General features: G+C 43.4%; 1 protein-coding gene across 1 annotated transcript in view; it reads left to right on the forward strand.

Moving 5' to 3' along the window:
* Positions 1-532: 532 nt before the first annotated feature.
* The window catches only part of TRIM39 (tripartite motif containing 39), a 30,307-nt gene continuing 5,703 nt past the window's right edge, over positions 533-25,136 (forward strand). Inside the window, exons 1-7 of the mRNA XM_058169090.1 lie at positions 533-847; positions 6,407-6,598; positions 9,901-10,322; positions 14,119-14,214; positions 15,574-15,804; positions 17,218-17,240; positions 19,053-19,168. Coding sequence (XP_058025073.1) covers positions 6,559-6,598; positions 9,901-10,322; positions 14,119-14,214; positions 15,574-15,804; positions 17,218-17,240; positions 19,053-19,168 — 928 coding nt within the window. The 5' untranslated portion in view covers positions 533-847; positions 6,407-6,558. The remainder of the gene's footprint in view (positions 848-6,406; positions 6,599-9,900; positions 10,323-14,118; positions 14,215-15,573; positions 15,805-17,217; positions 17,241-19,052; positions 19,169-25,136) is intronic.

Raw genomic sequence — 25,136 nt, forward strand, 5'->3', positions numbered from 1 at the left:
TGTTGAACCTTATGATTCTTGGTGAACGTATTTTTTCTTTGATGTACACTGAGAGTGTATGCACCAAGACAAATTCCTTGTGTGTCCAATCACACTTGGTCAATAAAAAATTCTATTCTATTCTATTCTATTCTATTCTATTCTATTCTATTCTATTCTATTCTAAAAATCCTCCCTACCCTACCCCGAGAGAGAGAGAGAGAGTATGTCGGGGCGGGGGGAGAGTGTAGAGTGATGGAGAGTGATGGATAGAGAGTGATGGATCCCCCCATCAAAGGGATCCCAGAAGTTCACATTCCTTTATAAGTCTATAAGTGCGAGTCTATGGCCAGCCGGAAGAACTCCTTGAACTTAGGCACCCAGGAAAGGGCTTGCGACTGTGATCCTCGATTTAAAAAAAAAAGCCCAAGAGTCCTCCTCACCATAGAGTCGGAGAGCAGAACCGGCCTCGCGGGGATCCCATGGTCTCCGCGGGGCTAGAAGAGTCGCTTCCGGTGACGCCAGAGCGGAGAGTATTCTGCGTCGGGGGAGAGAGAGATGAGGGCGGCTGCGGGCGGGCTAGGCCGTGCAGGGAGTCCGATTGCCGGCCGCGGGGACCGAGGCTTCGGCAGATGAGGGAGCGGGAAGAGCCGGAGGAGCCGGAGGAGGACTCTCAGGCCTGGGCTGCTGGCCGGGGCCTGATGGCAGCTGTCTAGCCAGCCGCGTCCGGTCCAGCCCCATGGCAGTCCCGCCTTTCCCCGCCTCGTTGGACCTTCCGAGGGCTCCAGTCTTTCCTGCGCGGGCAGCGCAGCGGCCGCGGCCGCTTCTCCTCTGACTCGGCCGCGCGTGATTTTTTCACACGGGGAAGGTAGGTCGATTTCCGTTTCAAACCTTTGAAATTGCTGCTAATAAAAGTAACTAGTTTTTACTTGCTAATAAAAGGAGAGGATTGTGGAGCTGAGGATTGAAATCCTTGGTGCTCTCTGAGCTTTGGCTGTTCTCCTATTGAGACTTTTTCTTTACGTAAACTAACATCACCAGTGCGATCTAGTACGGCAAGGAGTGGGGTTTGCTCTCGGTTTATATTCTAATCTTGCCCGACCAAGATGTGTGTTGGTTGTTGTTGTTTTTTGACATAAAAGGTAGTAGTTGCGTTCTTACCCAAAGCCTTTTTAAACATCCCAACTAAGGCTGGGAACTTAATTCCCAAACCATTGGCAGAGGATTGAATGCTGATCTAGCATAATTTTAAGAAGCAATTTTCAGGTTTGAATAAGGTCAGCAGTGTCCTTGTCCTGTCTGCTTTCTATATGGAAAAGCTGGAGAGAATCCAAGCTGGGACTGATAAAAGCTGGAAAGAGTCCATTTCTGGAGCTCTTCCTGGAAAGATCCATGCATAATTTGCATAATCTCTACAAGATTATTATCTAGGAGTCCCAAGATGTCTTTTTTTTTTTTTTTGACATAAAAGATAATAGTTGCATTCTTACCCAAAGCCTTTTTAAACATCTCAAATAAGGCGGGGCGGGGCGGGGGGGGGAACTTAGTTCCCAAACCATTTGCTGAGCAGTAATTGGAGAATGCTGATCTAGCATAATTTTAAGAAGCAATTTTCAGGTTAGGGTAAGGTCAGAAGTCCTGTCTGCTTTCTAGTGTGGAAAAGCTGGAGGGAATCCAAACTGGGACTGATAAAAGCTGGAACGAGTCCATTTCTGGAGCTCTTCCTGGAAAGATCCATGCTCCAGTCTCTACAAGATTATTATCTAGGAGTCCTAGATGTCTTTTTTTTTTTTTGACATAAAAGATGGTATAGTTGCGTTCTTACCCAAAGCCTTTTTAAATTTCCCAACTAGGCTGGGAACTTAATTCCCAAGCCATTGGCAAAGCAGTAATTGGATTGAATGTTGGACTTAGTATACAGCATACGAGAGTGTATAATTTTAAAAAGAAATTTTCAGGTTAGAATAAGTTCAGAAGTGTCCTAGCCCTGTCTGAGAGGCTTTCTAGTGTGGAAAAGCCGGAGGGAATCCAAGCTGGAAGGGACTGGTAAAAGCTGGAAAGAGTCTGTGTCTTGAGCTCTTCCTGGAAAGATCCGTGCTTCAATCTCTACAAGATAATTATCTAGGAATCCTTGGTGTTCTCTCAGCTTGATTGTTCTCTTATAGACTTTTCCTTACCGAAACTGGGTAACATCATCAGTGCTAGTAAGGACTGTGGTTTGCTCTTAGTTTATATTCTGGTGGCTTGCCTGACAAGATGTGTGTTTGACATAAAAGATGGTAGTTACATTCTTACCCAAAGCCTTTTTAAACATTCCAGCTAGGCTGGGAACTTAATTCCCAAACCATTCTCAGTGCAGTAATTGGAAAATGCTGGATAGTACATATGTGCTAGTCGTTCCGGACTTTTAAGAGGTGGTGCTCATCTCCGTTTCAAAGCCGAAGAGCCAGGGATGTCCAAAGACATCTCCGTGGTCATGTGGCCGGCATGACTAAAGGCCAAAGACACACTGAACGCTGTTTCCTTCCCACCAAAGATGGTCCCTATTTTTCTACGTGTATTTTTTACGTGCTTTCGAACTGCTAGGTTGGCAAAAGCTGGGACAAGTAACGGGAGCTCACCCCGTTAAGGGGCACTAGGGATTTGAACTGCTGACCTTTCGATTGACAAGCTCAGCATCTTAGCCACTGAGCTACCACATCCCTACTGGATTAGCATAGGAGAATGCATAATTTTAAGAAGCCATTTTCCGGTCCTGTCTGAGAGGCTTTCTAGTGTGGAAAAGCTGGAGAGAATCCAAGCTGGAAGGGAGTGGTAAAAGCCAGAAGGAGTTGGTTTCTGGAGTTCTTCCTGGAAAGATCCATGCTGTAATCTCTAGAAAGATAAATTCTCTAGGAGTCCTTGGTGTTCTTTCAGCTTGATTGTTTTCTTATAGACTTTTCATTACTAGGTAATATCATCCGTGCTAGTCAAGAGTCAGGTTTGCTCTCAGTTTATATTCTAGTGACTTGCCTGTCAGAGTTAGTGGAGGTGGTCTTTTAGAGATTCTTTGGTTGGGCTGTTTGCTGTTGGCTCTTTTGGCAGTTTCCTGATTGAGGTATTGTTTACTTGACTGTGGTCTTGGAGTTAATCTAATCTGTGCTGATCCAGGTGCTGACTGCTGGTGGGGAGGTGCTTGGGTCTTTTTGTTCCTTTTTGGCTGGTTGATTGTCTCTTTTGCATGTCTATGTGTCTATTGACGGCTGGTTTGTCAGAGTGCCAAGCTTCTAGAAATTCCCTGGCATTTTTGGACTTGGCTTGGTCTAGGATGGTCACATTTTCCCAATTTAAACTGTGGTTAAATCTGTCTCTGTTTTTTGAGATTAAGGAATTTTCATCATGTCTTCTGACCCTGGTTGGTGTTTGTGCCAGTCTTCTGCCTGTTTGTTTTACATCAGGGGTGACAAACTCAAGGCCTGAAGGCTGGATCTGGCCCACGGGATGCTTAGATCTGGCCCGCATGGCTGCCCTGGAAACAGCAAAGGACTGGCCCATGGCGCCTCCGCTGGCAAAGCGCTCGGGCCATCACAAGCGCCCCCAACACAAGTGACGTCAAACTGGCCATGCCTACCCGGCCCCTTGAGGTCAAACACAGCCCTGATGCGGCCCTCAATGATACTCCTGTCCTACATAGCAATGGTTGCAGTCCTTACATTGTATCCTGTAGATGACTCCTATTTTTTCTTCTGGGGTTGTTGGGTTCTCTCTCGTCTGCTGGCGGGGCTGTCCTGGATCTGAAAAGGACGAAGCCGCTTTCTCAAACCTGCTAGAGCAGGGCTCTCCAACCTTGGCAACTTTAAGACTTGTGGACTTCAACTCCCAGAATTTCCCACCTAGCCAACTCCCTGGGGAATTCTGGGAGCTGAAGTCCACAAGTCTTAAAGTTGCCAAGGTTGGAGAGCCCTGCGCTAGAGCATTAAATGCGCTGGATCAAGCCTCCTTCCCTGCCCCTTCGCCACAGATAAGCACCCACTCACCCGTGGTTCTTTTCTAAGAGGACGGTGCTAGAGGACCACGTGGTGCTATCGGAATACTGGTGAAACGAAAGTAGTCCTTGAGTTACGACCACAATTGAGCCTAAAATTTCTATTGCAAAGCAAGACAGTTGTTAAGCGAATCTTGCCCCATTTTACAACATTTCTTGCCACAGCTGTTAAGTGAATCATTGCCGTTATTAAGTAAGTAACACGGTTGTGAAGTGAATCTGGCTTCTCCATTAACTTTTCTGGTCAGAAGGTCGCAAAAGGTAAATCTCATAACCCTGGGACCGTCATAAACATGAGTCAGTTGCCAAGCATATGAGTTTTGATGACATGACCATGGAGATGCTGCAACAGTCGTAAGTTTGTAAAATGGTCATAAGTCACATTTTCGGTGCCGTTGTAACTCTGTTGAGGGAGAGGATAATTTCTTCTACTTCAAGTAAAGAGGGTCTCTGGGCAGAGAAACTGCTATTTTAGGAAGCAGGTTGTTCTGTGTTCTTCAGAGCAGGGGTCTCCAAACTTAGCAACTTTAAGTCTGGAGGACTTCAACTCCCAGAATCCCCCAGCCAGCAAAGCTGGCTGGGGAATTCAGGGAGTTGAAGTCCACCAGGCTTAAAGTTGCCAAGGTTGGAGACCCCTGTTTCAGGGGATTGGAATAAATCTGTATCTCAATAGACCAAAGGTGACAAACTTTGTTGCTTTCACACAAGTACAACATTCTGAAGGAAAGGGAGCAAAGGCAAATTAAAAAAAGGCAGCCTTTTTTGGAAGTGAAATTTAGAAAGCGGATGGAATATTTGGCATATCATCAATTGTTTAGATGCCTAAACTAGGGGTCAGCAACCTGCGGCTCTGGAGCCACATGTGGCTCTTTCATCCCTCTGCTGCGGCTCCCTGTCAGCAGTCAGCTCCACAATTGATAGGGCTTTCAGTTAGGACCGGTAGAGGAAAAAGGAGGGCATGCTAGGAGGACAGGCTATGGTGGGGGAAACCGGACTTCAGGTTGGCTCCAGAATTGAATGGGGGGGGGCTTCCGGTTAGGGCCTTTGTGGGTCTTTGAGTATTTAAGGCTGCCAACCCCTGGCCTAAACCAAAATGTCAGCGTTCCAGAAAACCCCCTCCCCAAGTAAAAACTCCAAAGCACGCATCTTGCAAAGTTCTTTACTAAGATAGCACATCTGGGGAAATCCAAATCTCAGAGATCCGGGTTTCCCCTCAGTAAAACAAACTCCAAAACCACCCTCTGACCCCTCTGCTGACCATCTCAAGACATCACTCCCACCACTCCTCCAGATGAAGTCATGGCCTGACCTTGACTGGCAGGAAGAATGTTAATATGTCTTATGGGCCCCTCTACTAAATCTCCCCTCCTACTTTCCCACACATGAGAAAGTGGCAGCACGGAAGCTTCCGGCCTAGTATGGCTTCCAAAGCTGACACAAAGTTTGCCCTGTTGTAAGCCCTCTTCTGGTAAGCAAAAAGTGCTCACTGTTTTCAACCAATTTGGGATATTAGCCACTTGTTGACCATGACACAAATAGCTCTGGCTTCGGTTTTTCCTGCAGTAAATATATTGTACTTTCTGTGCTATGGAAAGGAATCGTGTTGTTAGAACACATTTAGAATAGTAGCATCGGTATCCTTTGCAGTTATTGAACAGCCTTACACTTTTGACAATATCACTGATTGTCTAGGAAAATCCTAATAATGATCAGGGATTTCTACAAAATCTCTGTAATGTATCCTTTTTTAAGTCAAATTATTGTGAATTCAGATTTTTCTTGAACCAGGAATTACTTTTAGGTCAGGGAGACATTTGCAATTTGGGTGAAATAATGTAAACTTAACACATCCTTGACTTAACCACTGTTCATTTAGTGATGGTTCGAAGTTACAGCCACATTGAAAAAAAGTGATTTATGACCAGTTTTCACATTTATGACCATTACAGCATCCCCAGAGTCACATGATCAAAATCTGAGCACTTGGCAACTGGCATGTATTCATTTATTTTTTTTAAAAAAAATATTGCCATCTACTCACACATGGCGACTCAAGGCGGCTTAATTATTTATGATAATTGCACGGTCCCAGGTTCATGTGGTCACCATTTGTAACCTTCCTATCCAGCTGCCGACAAGCCAAGTCAATGCGGGAAGCCAGATTCACTTAATAACTGCAGTGATTCATTTAACAACTGTGGCAGAAAAGTTTAAAAATGCTCATAACTTAGTAATGACAATTTTGGGCTCCCTTGCGGTTGTAAGTTGAGTACTATCTGTATTGGTGTTCTTTAAGGTTAGTAGATAATATATTTAATGTGCTTTGAGCTATAGAAGCTGTTTGGTGACTATGAAGTACCGTATTGATTCATTTTAATTTTGTTTTCTTTTTGGCATGACCAGATAAACAGATAATACAAGAAATATCTTATTTTGCAAGATAAATTGGTGTTAAAGAAGAAACAAAAGGAAACGTCCTCAATGTTTGGGCTGCTTTCATTCCTCATCTCCTGTGGATAAAGCTCGACTATCCACACTCCTGTCCAAAGAAGAAGATGCCTGTGATAATCGATCAGCTCCAGATGAATCAAACAGGTAGGGTATTGTTAAAGCCATTGATCACAGTTACCCAATAGTCTAATCTCACGTAGGGGTGGAATATTAGCTTGTAATAGTCTTGCTGTAGGGTATGATAGACATTCTGCTACCTCCTTCCTCATTGCTAAGGCCAGATTAACAGAGTTTGATGTGAGTGCAACTCAGCTTATAGTTTCCATAGTGAGGGAATTGGGTAATCAAGAGATGTTCTAGAGCAGGGTTATCAAACTCAAGGGTGGGATGCTTAGAACTGGCCCGCGGTGCCTCTGCCAGTGAAAATGGGAGGACTGCACATGGGTCCTCCCGAGCTCCGTTTTCGCTGGCAGAGGGTTGCAGGAGGCCGTCGCAGCCGAAAATGGAGCTCAGGAGCCATTTTTCGCTGGCAGAGCGCTCAGGCAACCACAGGTGCCCCTGACATGAGTGACATCGAACTCGCCATACCCACTCTAGCCCCTCGAGGTCAAACACAATCCTGATGTGGCCCTCAATGAAATCGAGGTTGACACGCCTGTACTAGAGAAACTCCTTTGGCTCAGTCACGTTTTTATAGCTGGTTTGGAAATTTTGACTGCTCAGTGCAAAACTAGAGTAGAAGTTGGTTGTGTATTTTGTCGGCTAATTGCTTCATTATGTAGATTTACTGTAGAATGCTCTGGATTATTTTTTTTTGGTTCTTTGAATGGTGTTTCCTAGAAATGCAGTAGAGGTTGCATAATATCCTGTTCAAGGGAAGGTGGTCCTGGTTGATATTATTTTCATCTTTTTGGCAGCCGGATCTGAATCCCTTGCAGGTCTACAGTAATGTGATTGTACACTACTTTGACCAATAACCGAGGAGATAAAATTTAAAAAGGTGGATTAATATTGGTCCCTTGAACTTTCCCCATTTTTGGAGGTGCCCTGAATTGGCCCATTTAGAATTCTGGATACCCATATCAATTTTGAAACACGTCTGTGCTGCCCCAGCCATCTTTTCGTTTCTCAGCTTGCATACAGTATGGAGTGGGAAGGGGAGGGGAGAGGTTTGGAATGTTAGCCCAGACATCAACAAGAGATTGTCCAGGGAGAACCAAGGTCATCTCAGCGGGTGTTGACCAGAGACTTGGAGATTCCAGAACATTTAATTTGGGCCATGTGACCTGTGCTAAAGAGGTGGGGAAGGGAAGTATCCTTTAATTGTGTGAAAATTGCAGGAAAATAGCTTTGGTTTTGCTTCATGCATGTGGAAATGAAGCACTCAAAAAAGTTATGCTTAAAGAGAGCTGATCATTTCTACTTGCTGGCTTGCTTGGGTTTGTCAGTCGGAACCCTAACAGTTCTCTAGCTTCTGATATCTTTAGAACAGGGGTGTCAAACTCAATTTGATTGAGGGTCACATCAGGGATGTGTTTGACCTCTGGTGGACAGGGGCATGGCCAGCTCCACATCACTCGTTGAGGCTTTGTTTTCGGCAGTGACAGCCTCCTGCAGCCCTTTGTCAGCGAAAACCGACTCTGGGGGGACCCACATGCAGCCTTCCCAGAGCTCCGTTTTCGCTGGCAGAGGGTTGTAAAAGGCTGTTGCAGCCGAAAGTCTGGGCAGGCTGCACGCAGCCTTCTTGAGCTCTCCTTTTGCTAGAAGAGGCACCACAGGCTGGTCCATCGTTGTTTCGAGGGCAGCCCAGATCTAAGCACCCTAAGGGCCAGATCCAGCCTTGAGTTTGACACCCTTGCTTTAGAAGGTTTATTAGCAGTTGTGCCATCCGTTTCTTGGCTTCTCAAGACTTGAAGACTTGGCAGCTTGTGAAACTTGTGGATTTCAACTCCCAGAATTAGCTGGCTGGAGAATTCTGGGAGTTGAAGTCCACAGAGCTGCCAAGTTTGGGGACCCTGATCTAAATCCTTCACAGTCCTGTTGTGCTAGTTGGTAGGATGTCCGCCTCAGCTATCATCTTTGTTGGTATTGACTTTTTTGAAGTGAAACCTCTTTGAATTTCAGAGGAGGGACAGGTAGCCCTCGACTTACCCTGTTCCCCCGAAAATAAGATGTCAGGGTTCCAAGGAACACCCCCAACAAAATAAAGCTCTGAGGCTTGAGGTTCCTCAAAGTTCCAATTTATTAGAGATGTCATGTTGGCACAGCTGGGAGAACCCGAAATTGAAAGCTTCCAGGTTTTCCACACCCAGTTGACAGTTCACAGCCCTGCCCCACAACCACAAGTTCATCACATTGTCCAATCAACTCTTCACACTCAATTGGATACAATCTCCTGGCAGTCTCCATCAGACGCAGGATGAATGGGGAATGTTGTTATGACTAATTTTCTATCGCTCCAACAACAACCCCCTCCCAACTTCCCCAGCTAAAATATGTGGCAGTTAAGAAGCAAAAAAAGAAAATTGTCTTCCAAAACTGACATAAGGCATCCCCTGATAATAAGCCCAATAGGGCTTTTGAGTGCATGTGCTAAAATAAGCCTCCCCCCCCCCCGAAAATATTTAAACGCAGAGCTGGAAATCAGGTAAGACGGCAAGAAGAGCCCCATCTTGCTTCATGCGCCCCAAAATAATAAGACCTCCCTGAAAATAAGGCCAAGCACTTATTTCAGGGTTCAAAAAATATAAGACAGGGTCTTATTTTTGGGAAAACATGGGTACAACCATTTGTTTAGTGACCGTTCAAAGTTACAACTGTACTGAGAAGAGCAGCTTTTTCAGGCTTAACGGCCATTGCAGGAGCCCCACAGTCACACAATCAAAATTTGGCCGCTTGGCAACAAGCATCCCAGGGTCATGTGATCCCCTTTGGCAACCTTCTGACAAGCAGAGTCAGTGGGGAAGCCAGATTCACTTAACAGTCGTGTTACTAACGTAACCATTGCAGTGATTCATTTAACAAGTGTGGCAAGAAACATCATAAAGTGGGGCAAAGCTCACTTAGCAACAGAAGTTTTGGGCTCGGTTGTGGTTGTAAGTTGGGGACCATCCAATCTCCCAAATTCAGGGAAGGACCAATTTCCATTTGCCATCAGAATCTTTCAGTGTCTTACATGAAGAGCACAGATAAGCTTTTCCAGAGTTTTCTAGAGAAAGGATGGGATATCTATACCAGGGATCTCCAACCTTGGCAACTTTAAGCCTGGTGGACTTCAACTCCCAGAATCAAAGCTGAATCAAAGCAAAACAAAGCTGGCTGGGGAATTCTGGGAGTTGAAGTCCTCCAGGCTTAAAGTTGCCAAGGTTGGAGACCCCTGGTCTATATAATAAAATATTAAACTTGGTTGATTCTGACTAAAATGTTCCTTCCCTTCTGTGTTACAGGAGCCATGGCCACCACAAACCCTCTGGAGAACCTCCAAGTGGAAGCCAGCTGTTCTGTCTGTCTGGAGTACCTGAAAGACCCTGTGATCATCGATTGCGGCCACAACTTCTGCCGGGTGTGCATCACCCGCTGGTGGGAGGATTTGAACCGAGACTTCCCTTGCCCTGTGTGCCGTAAGACTTTCCGCCACCGCTCTCTGAAGCCCAACCGGCAACTTGGCAACATGGTCGAGATTGCCAAGCAACTCCAGGTCACCAATAAGCGCAAGATACGGGATGAGAACTTATGCGAGAAGCATAACGAAGTGCTTCGCCTCTTCTGCAAGGAAGACCAGGAGGCGGTTTGCTTAGCCTGCGAGATCTCCCACCAACACCGTTCCCACACAGTCGTGTCCTTGGATGATGCCGCACAGGAATACAAGGTAGGATGATGGCATTGGCACATCATGGGTGCAGAGCTTTCGTACAACCAAGAGGGAGGAGTAAAAGATCACCAGCAGTGGGATGATATACAGGTAGTCCTTGACTTATAACTGCTTGTTTGGCGACTGTTCAGTGTCGTAATGGGTGCTGCCCATCTCCTCTGATCACATGACCCCATTTTGGGCTGTTAGCAGCAGAGGTGGGTTTCAGCAGGTTCTGACCAGTTCTGGAGAACCGGTAGTGGAAATTTTGAGTAATTTGGCGAACTGTTAGTAAAAATTCTGACTGGCCCCGTCCCCATTTATTCTCTGCCTCCCGAGTCCCAGCTGATCGGGAGGAAATGGGGATTTTGCAGTAACTTTTCCCGGGAGTGAGGAGGGAATGGAGATTTTACAGTATCCTTCCCCTGCCACGCCCACCAAGCCATGCCCACTAAGCCAAACGCACAGAACCAGTAGTAAACATTTTTTGAAACCCACCACTGGTTAGCAGCATCCCACGGTCACGTGATCACAACTTACAATTTTTTTTGCCAGAAATCGACATGCAGCAATAGCACTTAGACTTATATACCACTTCATGGTGCTTACATCCCTCTCTAAGCAATTTACAGAGTCAGCATATTGCCCCCCTCGCCCTCTCCCCCCCCCCAACAACCTGGCTCCTCATTTTACCAACCTCGGAAGATTGGAAGGCTGAGTCAACCTGGAGCCAGTCAAGATCGAACTCCTGGCAATGGGCAGAGTTAGCCTGCAACACTGCATTCTAACCACTGCGCCACCGCAAAAAACGCCCCATAGAGAACAATGGATTCGCTTAACTTCTGCAGCGTTTGCCATAGGATTAAAAGCCTCTGCCGCCCCCCCCCCCCAAATGCCATAAAATTTTGTCAGTCATGCGACAACCCACTTTACGATGATCACGACTTACATCCATAATCGGCAGGCTCCATTATGGTCATAAGTTGATGACTACCTGTATCTCTCTTCTTTTCTTGGGTTCTGTATCAAATGAGTTTGCCTAGTATTGGTATATCTTCTTGTTTTGATTTGGTTCTAGTCTGAAATATTTTGTTTTAAAAAAATGATATTCAGAGCCTGTTCTGTAATAAGAGTGTTGGTGATCACGTCTTCTTTTGAAGTATCTTAGAACAATCTTTTCTAATCCAGGATGCTCCAGAGCAGGGGTCTCCAACCTTGGCAACTTTAAGACTTGTGGACTTCAACTTTGGGAGTTGAAGTCCACAAGTCTTAAAGTTGCCAAGGTTGGAGACCCCTGCTCCAGAGAGTATTGGCGCCTCAGTGAAGGTGGCCTTTTCAGGCTGGTTTGCAGCTCTGCGGTTCCCACATAGCTAGAAAGTGCTCGTCTGAGAGGCGACATTAAACTCACGAATGAATGCAAATATATATGTGTCCCAGGATAATGTTGCAGGACCCGATCTGGGTCAGTCGCCGGGACCAGAGGTTTTGTCTTCCGAGTTTTTGGGTGCTTGTGAACAACAAATCCCCAATTTTAAACTGTTAAGGGCATTTTGTTTCAGACTTGCCCTCCATTTGTTTTTGTTTTTTTTATCCCCCCCCCCCAAAAAAAAAACACCCTGATGTTCAAGTATTCAGTAGCTCCTGGTGGCCTTTGAGCAGCTGTTAAGTTTTGAGATTTATTTTTGTATTTCTTCAAATCTCAGTATTCCCCCCGAATGCCTACTTTTGCTTGGCAATCTCATTTGGGCTCCTCTTTTTTTTTTTGCATTTATATCCCGCCCTTCCCCGAAGACTCAGGGCGGCTTACACTATGTTAGCAATAGTCTTCATCCTATTTGTATATTTATATACAAAGTCAACTTATTGCCCCCAACAATCTGGGTCCTCATTTTACCTACCTTATAAAGGATGGAAGGGTGAGTCAACCTTGGGCCTGGTGGGACTTGAACCTGCCGTAATTGCAAGCAGCTGTGTTAATAACAGACTGTCTTAGCAGTCTGAGCCACAGAGGCCTCTTCTATTAGCTCTGTGGGAAGAGGCTGGTTGTATCAGTATCAGTTACATTAAATGCATCAGTGTGTAAGAGAAAAGTGGTACTAGATGAAAATACCACCACTGAGGCTATTTTTGCCTTTACTGTCCACATGCCCTCTAGTTCCTCTTCCAGGTGCTGGCACTTCTCCAGATTCTCACACTCTTCCTTCCATGATATTACTGTCACAGCCTACCCTCTTTCTGGCTGGTATATACACTGTATTTTTCAGACTATAAGATGCACCGGAATATAAGTCTCACCAAGTTTTCAAAGAGGAAAACAAGAAATAAAATAGTTTTTGGCCTCTGCATGTCCGGTTTTTGCCCTACCCAGCCCCCAGGAGCACTCTGCAGGCTCTGTTTTTTCACAAAAACGGGATGCGCAGAGCAGTGGTGGGTTTCAAAATTTTTTACTACCGGTTCTGTGGGCGTAGCAGGGAAAGAATACTGTAAAATCTCCATTCCTACCCCACTCCAGGGGAAGGATACTGCAAGATCCCCATTTCCTCCTGATCAGCTGGGACTCAGGAGACAGAGAATAGATGGGGGCGGGGCCAGTCAGAATTTTTACTACCGGTTCTCCGAACTACTCAAAATTTCCGCTACCGGTTCTCCAGAACTGGTCAGAACCTGCTGAAACCCACCTCTGGCGTAGACGGTTTGGGAGGCCTGCAAAGTGCTCCTGGGGGCTGGGGAGTGCAAAAATGGGATGCGCAGAGTGTTTGGGAGGCCTGCAGAGTGGCTCCCGGGGACTTGGGAGGCCAAAAACAGGCCCGTTTTTTCATGGAAATGTAGTCTCTGTAGTTGGACTTGGGGTGGAAACCTCTCCATACTCAAGACCCAGAAGCTTCACATTAGCTACAGTAACCTCTCAACACCGATGATTATCAAGGCTCAGGGAAGAAGTTTCATTAAATAATACGTTAAAAGATGCCAGTAGATGCCAATGACAATTCCTGTTGTTAATGAACTGATACATACGCAGATGCCGTCGTCCTAGAACTGCTTGGCTACAGGAGCAGAAGCACACACCTAAAAGAGGACATGGAGTCTACCTATGTGAAGACCCAGAAGCTCCTCTAAGTATGGAGAGGTTTCCACTAGGCTCCATGTCCTCTTTTGGGTGTGTGCTGCTGCTCTTGTAGCCAACAGGAATTGCCATAAGACCTCGGTTGGCATCTTTTAACATATTATCTAATGAAATGTCTTCCCTGAGCTTTGATAATCAGTGTTGAGATTTACTGTAGCGAGTGGATCCTGTCGCAACAATCTTCTCCATTTCTCAGCTTCACACACTTTGTGGGGAGGAGGGAGCTTTGGAATGTCAGACCAGACATCAACAACTTACTATCTTGTAGCAACCAAGGTCATCCTACCAGGTGCCGGCCAGAGACTGGAAGAGATCACCCAAAGAGATGCCAGAACACATAATCGGACAATGTGACCAGGAGGGAGGGAGCTGTCTAATTTTTAATTATACTGAAAATGAGGGGGATGAGCCCCAGCTGGTTTGTTTTTCAACTGTGCCAAAATGATGTACTCAGTAAAGCAGTTCTTTGAGAAAGCTAAAAGTCTCAGAATTGCTGAATTGGTTGGGTTCATTACTTGGAACCTTGACAGCTAGTTTTCTCCATGCTCTGATGCTTCCTATCCGCTGCTGTGCTTGTATGTGCATTTTCCCAGAGCAGTTGTAGGCTCTGAAATTCATTCTCTTAGCTACCTTTGCAGACTCTTGACTCAGATACGATACTTTTGTTTTTGTTTTTGTTCTTTAATTCAGGAAAAGATGCAGAGATGTTTGGGGCCATTGGAAAAGAAATTGCAAGAGATCGCCCGCTGCAAATCCCGAGAAGAAAAGAAGGCTGGGGAACTCAAGGCAAGTGTTGAGTCCTCTGTTCACTGTCGAAGGGCAGAGTATTTATTCTTAATTTAATTCTTCACCATAGCCAAAAGAAAAACAGTTTTAAAATGTAATGTTAAACTTCAGCCTTTTGTACCTCTGTCCCCACTTTAAAATTTATATATTTTTCTTAACAGCTGAGAGCGCTTATGACATTAGAATAGAATAGAATAGAATAGAATAGAATAGAATAGAATTTTATTGGCCAAGTGTGATTGGACACACAAGGAATTTGTCTTGGTGCATATGCTCTCAGTGTACATAAAAGAAAAGATACGTTCATCAAGGTACAACATTTACAACACAATTGATGATCAATATATCAATATAAATCATAAGGATTGCCAGCAACAAGTTATAGTCATACAGTCATAAGTGGAAAGAGATTGGTGATGGGAACTATGAAACGATTAATAGTAGTGCAGATTCAGTAAATAGTCTGACAGTGTTGAGGGAATTATTTGTTTAGCAGAGTGATGGCCTTTGGGAAAAAACTGTTCTTGTGTCTAGTTGTTCTGGTGTGCAGTGCTCTATAGCGTCGTTTTGAGGGTAGGAGTTGAAACAGTTTATGTCCAGGATGCGAGGGATCTGCAAATATTTTCACGGCCCTCTTCTTGATTCGTGCAGTATACAGGTCCTCAACGCAAGGCAAGTTGGTAAACCAAATCCTTAAATGATACCCAGGTCAGATAAGAAAGGCCTCTCCCGGTTTCAGAAATGTTTTAAAAGTAATATTCCAAATAGTAACAATACAAGGAGTCCTTGATTTACAAACCATTCATTCAGTGATCGTTCAGAGTTAAAATGGCACTGAAAAAAAAAAGAAGAGTTTTAACCGGTCCTCATAAATACAACCGTCCGAGTGTCCTCACAGTCACATGAAGAGAATTCAGGCGCTTGGCAACCAGCATATATTTACAATGGTTGTCATTTCCAGGGGTGACGTGATTGCCATTTGCAATCTTCCCAGAGAAGTTGGTTTCTCTTTAACAACCAGGTGATTCACTTAACCATGGCAGTGATTTGCCTAACCATGGCAGAGAGGTCATCAAATCAACCCGCTTAACAACTGCCTTGCTTAACAATGGAAATTCTGTCCCCAGTTGTTTGTGGTAGTAAGTTGTGGACTACCTGTAAAGAAAATTTCTCTGAAAGGAGTCCGAATGTAAATTCTTCAAAGATATTTAGGGGCATTAAGAACATCCAGAAAAGTAACAATAGTACTAAAGCTTATTAAAAATAACTGGTCCGTCCAAGAAGCTCAAGAAACAAAGCGTAGAAATGTTTTTTTCCCCCCCCAATATTATCCAACCTTTTCTTCTTACATATCTGCAGCGGAAGGTTGAGGACCGTCGTCACGTCATTGTTCATGAGTTTGAGGAGCTACACCTCTTTCTAGCCGACGAGCAGGACTTAATAATGCAAAGCCTAGAAAACGAGGAGAAGGAAATCTTACAGAAGTTGAAAGAAAATGTGACGGTGCTGTCAGAACAACGGATTGCCCTCAACAGCCTTATCACTGAAATCGAGGAAAAATGTTTGCAGTCAAGCATGGACATGCTCCAGGTATTTTAAGTGCTCCCCTCAGGAATTTTAAGTGCTTCTGTCTGTGAATCAGCGAACGAAGTGTATTCTGGGATGAAACTGGGCATTTCTGGTATAATTCAAATTGTTTTGGCATATAACAAAAAGTGGGTTTAGAATCAGAGGGAAAAATCTGGGCGATTTTAAGACATTTCCACAGGAAAATGCTTTCTGAGAATATATCAACTTTTCAAGAACTCAAGACTGCACCCGTAATTGCCTGCCTAGCCTAGCTGCTTCTAGGTAGTCTCGAGTTATGACTGGACATTTAATGACCGTTTGAAATTATAGTGGCCTTGGAAAGGGTGGTTTACAGCCCATTAATGCTTTTCCAGCTGTGGTAAAATGTTGCACCAGGCTACAGTCACATTACCACATTTTTTGGTGCTTGACAAGTGACTATCACAAACAGTTGCAGTATCCTGCAATCATGTGGCTGAGATTTGTGAAGTTTTTTTCTTTTGCTCATTTTTGACAAAAAAAAATTGAGAAAATGGATTCACTTAACGACTGTGTGATTTGCTTAACAGCCACCATAAAAACGGTTAAAAAAATTGGATCCGGCCATGTGGATTTCTCAACTTATGACTGCAACAATGTATAACTTGCCCCATAACTAGAAACTCTAGTCCCAATTTTGGTTATAAGTTGAGGTCTACCTGCATTTTTACAGTGGGTTTATATGGACAATTAAATTGAACGATGTAAAGAATAAATTGAGGTTTTATGTGGGTGGGTGGGAGGGGTTGAGTCAGGTCTCCCTTAGTCCTAGTCCAGCATTCTTGGCAGCATTTAATAGGAATCTTGGACCCTTCCATCTTTGTAATTCTAACCTTATGCCAAAGTGTTTATTCCTTCCCTTAGAAGGCTCAAGAAGTACAAGCTGTTATTTACTTCTTTAAAAAAGTGTGTATGGCTAGAAAAAGTGATTGAAATAAAAGGACCAATATTACATGATCACACAGAGTAATTTTGATTAGTTTTGAGTGTCTGCTACTGCTGCAGCAGCTTCAAAATTGCAGTTTTCTTTCATTTGAAGTGATTTTTCAAATGCCAGCTTTAGGTTGCTTGTCAAGGTTGTGTAAGCCTGTCTTGTTTCCTGTGTACATCCTCTTTCGGCTGATATTTATTTGATGGTTGATAAGGCTAGAGCTCATTTCTGTGGTTTTGCGAGTGCCAATTTGTGTAGTTCTTGTAGCTTCCTGTTCAAATGTGTTGGTTGCTAACTCTGCAAACATGCCGTGAGAGGACAGAATAAGTTGATGGGGATCCTTATGCAACGCGCCAATCCTTTGGGTGCACAACTTCCTATGCCCATGGGATTTTTTTAATTTAATGTGCGGAATCTCCTAAGATCAGATGAAATCTTAATATTATTTCCTGTCTTTTTTGCAGGACGTGAGGAGCACATTTGAGAGGTAAGGAACAAATTCCTTTTCAATGAATTGGACAGTTCAGTTGCTGCTTCTTATAGAGGCTGGCAAGATTGTTACTGCTACCATCAGTGAAGCAACACAACTAACTTAAAAATGGAAGGTCGAAGTTGAGTATCTGGAGAAATGCGTATGTTTTCCTATATTGACACCATGTTTTTAATTCATTCATTTATTTTTTTAAATGACGTTAAGGTGGGATATTTTACACCAGGATTCAGTCTTTAGTGACATTTACTATGTTACTTGGGCTTTGAATTGCATCTTGGGACCATTTAAAAAAATAATACCATTTGGCTTAATATGAATGTTATTTACAATAAATTATTAAGAATAGTTTGTACCGTCTGTTTTGATGTTATCTGTAAGCATACAACATTGAGCTCTTATTATAAATAAAGTAAAAACAAACAAAAAAACCTCAAAGGGCAGACTTGATGGACTAGTCCAGAGGTCTTCAAACTTGGCAGCTTTAAGATTTGTGGACTTCAACTCTCAGAATTCTCCAGCCAGCATAGCATAGCTGGCTGGAGAATTCTGGGAGTTGAAATCCACAAGTCTTAAAGCTGCCAAGTTTGAAGACCTCTGGACTAGCAGGTCTTTTTCTGCCATCAGGTTTCTATGTTTCTGTGTCTTTGGCCACAATAGGATTACTCTGAAATTCAGTTCAGTACAGGTGTAGATGTAAAACAGAGGTTTGCTCACCAGGTGTAGCTTATCAGATCTTCCTCGATCCAGCTTGATTATAAGTAGTCCTCGACTTATGACTGCAATTGAGCTCAAAGTTTCTGTTGCTCAGCGGGACAGGTGTTAAGTAACTGCCCCCTCCCATTTTACGACCCTTCTTGGGACAATTGTTAAGTTACGTTAGTAACACAATTGTTAAGTGAATCGGGCTTCCCCCTTGAACCTAGAGGTCAGAAAAAGGGATCACACGACCTCAGGACGCGGCAACTGTCATAAACACATGCCAGTTGCCAAGCGTCCAAATTTTGATCAAGGGGGTGGTGCAGGGGTTGTAAGTGTGAAAAACAGTCATAAATCATTTTTTTTCAGTGCTGTTGTCACTTTGAACTGTCACTAAGTGAACTGTTACAAATCAAAATTACCTGCACTGGCAGCAAAAGTTGTTTCAGTAATGTGGCATGTTTATCAGCTTTGACAAGGAGGGCAGGTAGAGCCTTATTTAGGCAGGGATTGTTGTTGTTAGTTGTGAAGTTGTGTCCGACCCATCACAACCCCATGGACAACATTCCTCCAGACCTTCCTGTTCTATACCATCCTCTGGAGTCATTTAAGCTCAGGCCTACTGCTTCAGTGACTCCATCCAGCCACCTCGTTCTCTGTCATCCCTTTCTTCTTTTGCCCTCAATCTTTCCCAGCATTAGGCTCTTCTCCAGTGAGTCCTTCCTTCTCATTAGGTGGCCAAAGTATTTCAGTTTCATCTTCAGGATCTGGCCTTCTAAAGAGCTGTCAGGGTTGATCTCCTCTAGGACTGACCGGTTTGTTCGCCTTGCAGTCCAAGAGACTCGCAGGAGTCTTCTCCAGCACCAGAGTTCAAAGGCCTTGATTCTTTGGCACTCAGCCTTTCTTATGGTCCAACCTTCACAGCCATACATTGCAACTGGGAAAACCATAGCCTTGACTCTATGCACTTTTGTTGGCAGGGTGATGTCTCTGCTTTTTAGTGTGCTGTCTAGGCAGAGATAGGCTGGTGTTAAAAGAAAAAAGTGGGGTGCATTCTGAGAGTTGAGATTGATTGGATTTTACCCAGTTGCTCTGTTCTTTTCCATGCAGATGTGAAGAGGCGCAAGCCCACAGGTCAAGTCAGGTCTCCATTGAGCTGGAAAAAAATTTCGACAATTTCCCAAGACAATACTTTGTCCTGCGCAAAATTATTAAGAGCCTCAAAGGTGAGTTATGATGCTGCCTCCAGTATTTTCTCCATGTGGATGGGAAGAGCTTTAAGGGGGTGGGAACTACTCCTTTTGATCTGGAATCTGACAGACCTTGGAAAATGGTTACAGGTAATCCTCAACTTACAACCATGGTTGAGTCTGGAATTTTGGTTCAAGTCAAGGCCATTAAGCAGGTCACTTATATACATGGCCTGACTTTATGGCTGCATCCTGGCTTTCCCAGGCATGGTCGTTAAGTGGAATGCATTAAGTGGAGTGCAGAGTGCCTCAGGGGATGGGGGAGACCCCGGGAGGCCTGTATTTTTTGAACAGTCACTAGATGAATTCTTAAGCGAGGACTATCTGTACTTGCCCAATCACTAAATAATCCTCATGGGCATTTAAACCATTACACAGTGCTCATTTACTAGGAGGCTGCCTGCTTCCTCCGGCTGCCCCTGTGGGGGTACACCTCCAAATGTTTATGTTTCTGGAGAATGTGGCACATTTCCAGGTTTTCTAAGAAAGGTTGTGCAGTCCAGAAGTGCTGTATCTCTTGAGTTATATTTTGGGGCAAAAATCCTTAATCAGAAAGGTTGTCAACTGGATCTTCCAATACCTCTAGTGATCTGCCGTACAATGCTGTGAAATAACAGCTAATATAAATCAGTCTTTTCACAATCGTGTTATTTTACAGATGTATTCCTGAGAATTCGGGAATTTGCTATTTGGGAAGGTACCAAATTTGGAAGGCAAATTGAACTAGTCATGTTGTCCCAGTTTAAACTATTTGTAAATAAAGAGCATTGCCTCAGAAAACTCAAGAGTCCAGCTGCCACATTGGCTTATATCAGGGATGTCAAACTCAAGGCCCAGGGGCCGGATCCGGCCCATGGGGTGCTTAGATCTGGCCCGCGAGGCTGCCCTGGAAATAGCAAAGGACCAGCCTGCAGTGCCTCTGAGTTTGCAGCAGCAGTCACATCCAGAAAGCACACACAAGTAACTTGATTCAGCAGGATTCAATAACTTCTCTTTATATATAATAGAACACAGGAAGTAAATATACAATACCAAAAGTAGGTTTTCCAACATGGTAGCAAATACATGCAAACACAAGCAGAGTTTCAGTTTCCAAACAGCCCTCATTAGCTGATCCAGTTGCCATATCTCTTCATTGGCTGACCTTGTTGCCATGTTTCTTCCAGTCATGAACTCTCACACACACTGACAAAAAGGAAGCTTGGGAGGGCTGCCCGTGACCTTCCTGAGCTCCATTTTTGTTGGCAGAGGGTTGCAGGAGGCTGTTGCAGCTGAAAGCAGAGCTTGGGAGCCCGTTTTCGCTGGCAGAGGGTTGCAGAAAACCGTCGCAGCTGAAAATGGAGTTTGGGAGCTTGTTTTCGCTGGCAGAGCACTTGGTCTACCACAGGCGCCCTGACACGAGTGATGTTGAGCTGACCCAGGCCCCCCAAGATCAAACACAATCCTGTGTTTGGCTTATTTCATAACAGATTTCTTATACCTTTACCTGCTTGTTTGTCTGCCAAATTTTAAACGTTGATTTCACTAGACAACACAAATTTTGCTCCCTGAAAACTTTTGGGTGTTATCTTACAGATTTTTGGTTGCTAATTGCAAAAATAACCTGTAATTTAATGTATCGTGTACTGTTCTATAGACAATCTTCTGTTTTTACACAAAGGCAATGTACAACCGTCAGCACCTGTTCGCCATGCTGCAGATACGAGTGAAACAGTTGAATACGACTTGGATATCTGTAGTATTCTAAAAAGCATGCCTCGGCTGCCTGGAATTGGACCTTGAACAATGAACTTTACATATGCAATTGGGACAGCTGTGCAAGAGATTCTGCATTACATTAAAGAGAAATGGCCACGCTGAAAGAATTTGGTTCCAGGACTGAAAAACATGGCAGATGAACCTCTTGTTGATCCAGCAGTTATTATTGCCTCCACTCCACATCAAACTCAGACTGATGAAAGATGCTATGACAATGATGAACAAGGAAAGTGATGGTTTTCCTTATTTTGAGACAGATGTTCCCAACAATAACTGATGTCAAGATTAAGAAAGGTATTTTTGTTGGTCCACAGATCAGATATGTCGTCAGTAACAAATTGTTTGAAGATGTGTGTTAGTGGGGCCAGAGAAAATCACCTGGAAAGCATTCAAGGATGTTGATAAGAATGTTCTTGGCAACGACACGGCAACGAACTATATTCATTCTGCTGGTTGACAAACTCCTTACAGCATACAAGATCATGAAGTGCAACATATCATTGAAGATTCATTTTCTGCATTCATACTTGGACTTCTTTCCCCAAAATCTAGGTGCATTCATTGATGAACATGGTGAGAGGTTTCACCAGGACATTGCCACAATGAAAAAAAAAATGGTATCAGGACAACTGGAATCCATCAATGCTTTCTGACTTGTTGAATACTGCAATGAGATGCATCAGACGCTGAGTATAAACAGCCCTTAGAACTAGAACCTCTTCATACCAATTGACCTGAGAAGAATATCTTGAAAGGGTGACTTGAAAACTGTCCCTTCTGTTCTTGGGAATACAGTGATCCTATAAATGTTACTTATTTCTTGAATTATCTAAGCTCTTCAGAGCAGGGGTCTCCAACCTTGGTCCCTTTAAGACTTGTGGACTTCAACTCCCAGAGTTCCTCAGCCAGCTTTGCTGGCTGAGGGACTCTGGGAGTTGAAATCCACAAGTCTTAAAGGGACCAAGGTTGGAGACCCCTGCTCCAGAGGGTATGTGGGTTTTCTCATTGAGATAGGAGTTTATGGCTGTAGGAGTGTTCCAGTACAGGATGTACCATTTTAGACATAAATGTGAGTAAGAGGTTGATAGATACTGAACAGTCGCAAAAGGAGTTGTGGCTCTTCCGAACATGTTTTATAAAAATCACAAACGTTCGCATTTATTACATTGTTAGCATTTGCCACTTCTTGGGAACAGGAATATGTAATCTCATTTTACTCTCCGTCGTTTAGGATTTTCTGCACACATTTAATACACACACACAAAATAATTATTCATCAAATATACTTATTGGAAAATAACAACTGGAGGATGGTAACAGTGGGATGGTTAAGGTACCATGGTATTGTAGAAGCTTCTTCTACCACCAGACTTTCCAAATAAGCACAGTCTCCATCTTTAAAGGACAATGTACCGGTACAGTGGCACATCTTCTAGAGAATTTGTCAGAAGATTGGAAAATGCTTCCAGATCCTCTTAACTGATCTGCAGAATTTTGAGACCCAAGTCTTTTTTTCCTTCTCTTGGAGAACTGAAGTTTCTATTGAATCTCAAGATTTATCTCACATTTTTAAGCCCTGAATGGCAAACAACCTGATTCGTCTCTACAGGATCTGGATTTCCAAGTAGCATGGGACAACACAACCAAATTGAAGCATATCAAAAATCAAGGATGATGGCTCTCGGTTCTTTTTCCAACATACTATCGTTATTGAGGCACCACAATCATGTTCAGAGAAGCTTGTATTCCCATCCTAGTCAGTCAGTCATTCTTCTGGAAGGTACATATGGTACTATTCAAAGGCATAATAGATACTTTCTCCATGACATCTGGCAGCATTTTTATTCCAGCTATGTTCCAGCTATGAGGATAGACACTTGGGGCCTATCCTGGATGTGAGGGATGTGAACTCTTTCCTCTCATCAACATTCAGGATAATATTTTATCCTTCCACCATTACAAGAAGGGTGGTGCTTTGCATCCATCAACCTGACTTGATAGGTGTACGTTTTCACATCAATATCCCTTTCAGCCATCAAAAATCCTGATGCCTCTCCTTCAGCTAAACTATGGCTTGTGGTTTTCAATATCTAGAACAGCAATAGTGGCATCTCTACATGCATGAAATGGTGGTTATTAAATAACTCAGACTGGCTGTTGATCGGTTCCACCAGAAAATAAATTATATAGGGCATAAATATGGCTTCAATCTTGCTTGAGTACATATGCCTGAAAGTTAACTTCAGAAGAAATCAAACTTCCCTTTCTCTCGGTTCCTTGGAGCTAAGATCGTTGAGATTGACTTCAGACAAAGTGGATACAATCTCTGCACTGGTCCAGTGCATCCGTTCCATGAGTCCAGATTTTGCCCATGTGGCCTTACACCTCCCGAATCACAAGAGTGACTTGGTTTCTTTTTGTGACTTGGTGCTTGGTACTTCCTCCTGGTTGCAGAGATACTAAATATCTGTCAGATGGCACTTTACATCCCAGAAGAGTAGGTGCCTCACTAGAAAATGTCGACAATTTAGTAGGAGACGCACAATTTGATCAAACCCCCACCTCTCCAGCTCTGATTCTGGATGCCTGCTTCATAAAATGGTGGACACATTGTCTATTCCTAGGAATAAAAGGATCATAGTTAAAGAGTAGAGAAGATGCTTCACATCAACAAATTAAGACCTCTAGTGCTACTTAAGACCTAATTGTTTTTGGGAAGTATTACTGAACATTCCATGTTGGGCAATGCAGTTACAGTCTGTAACGTACATGAGGAGGAAGGAACCAAGTTCTCTTCTTAATTGTTAACTCTCACTATACACCTTTGGAAGTGATGCATGGAAAAAAGTGATTAAGGTTCCTGGATGCCCATCAGGTGTTCTAAACCAGGGGTCTCCAACCTTGGTCCCTTTAAGACTTGTGGACAAAGCTGGCTGAGGAACTCTGGGATTTGAAGTCCACAAGTCTTAAAGGGACCAAGGTTGGAGACCCCTGTTCTAAACCCTTCCTTCCTTACAAGATACGGATGGAAAGTGACAAAGAAAATGCAGGTACACTTCTCTGGCATTGCTCCTCCAGCAGATGTTCTATTCGCCACTGTAGCCAAACTCAGTGCCTGCATTAGTGCTGCAGCTGGTTTGGAGGCTCCAAAATCCTTCTCATCCTTGTGACCAGAATATTTCAAATCATAGAGACAGAACTGATTGGATTTTAATTGCCAACTCAGAGCCTGACTGGTCCTGGTTTACATGGTTCTGTGTTTACTATAACAGAGCATACATCTGTCTGCCAAAATCTTGTTGGAACTTTATAAGGACTGAATGAAATACTTGGATTTGCTGTCACTTATATTCATGGCATGGTAGATTCAGACCTGAATTCTACTTGATTTCAGTTGGGAGGTCTTTTATACAACACACTGCCTGTAAACGATATACTTTGGATGGCAGACATCCATGAAATTTGCAGCATTTGTTACCATAGTATACTTAAATTGTTTTTGTTATCTAAATCGTTTTTGTTATCCTCCAGCATTGTCTCTCTTTTTCCTCATTAAAACTTGATGTGACCTTAACATCCATGTTTATTAGACAGGGCTTCCATTTTCTCAGATAATACTGTTCGTGAAGCGATTGTTTAGTCTGTCTCGCTCTTTTTTTTTTCTTTTTTTCTTTTTGCTTTTAGCCTGGCGTTTCAATATTTACATTTAACCCTTTTGAACGGAACACTTGGTTCTTATCATTCCTTGGGGTGAATTGCCTTCTTCATGGCAATTGCTTTAATTTGTACAATGAGGGAGATGCCTCCTCTCAGAATTATTCCTCCATCCAAGCTCCATCCAAGCTATATTATTATAGATATATTACATCACATTTCGGGTTTACAAATCTTGGTTATTTCCTGTTCCAACTCACACCTCTTAGTTCCATGCATTGGTAAAATCTATTCATGATATTTTGTGTCTCCTTTATTTTTTAATTCTAATGTCAATTTATCCATTTCTGCGCAAACCAATATTATCTCTCTTTCTAAAGGTATACTTTCATTTTTCCATTGTTGGGCGTATACCATTCTCGCTGTGTAATATTAAATATGTTGACCCTTTACTATGTTCCTCTGTTATGATTCCTAATAAAAATAATTCTGGTTTAAATTCCAATCTTTGTCCACCATTTCTTCTAACCAC

This window comes from Ahaetulla prasina, chromosome 2 (genome assembly GCF_028640845.1).
Source record: "Ahaetulla prasina isolate Xishuangbanna chromosome 2, ASM2864084v1, whole genome shotgun sequence".
In the NCBI taxonomy this organism is placed as follows: Eukaryota; Metazoa; Chordata; class Lepidosauria; order Squamata; family Colubridae; genus Ahaetulla; species Ahaetulla prasina.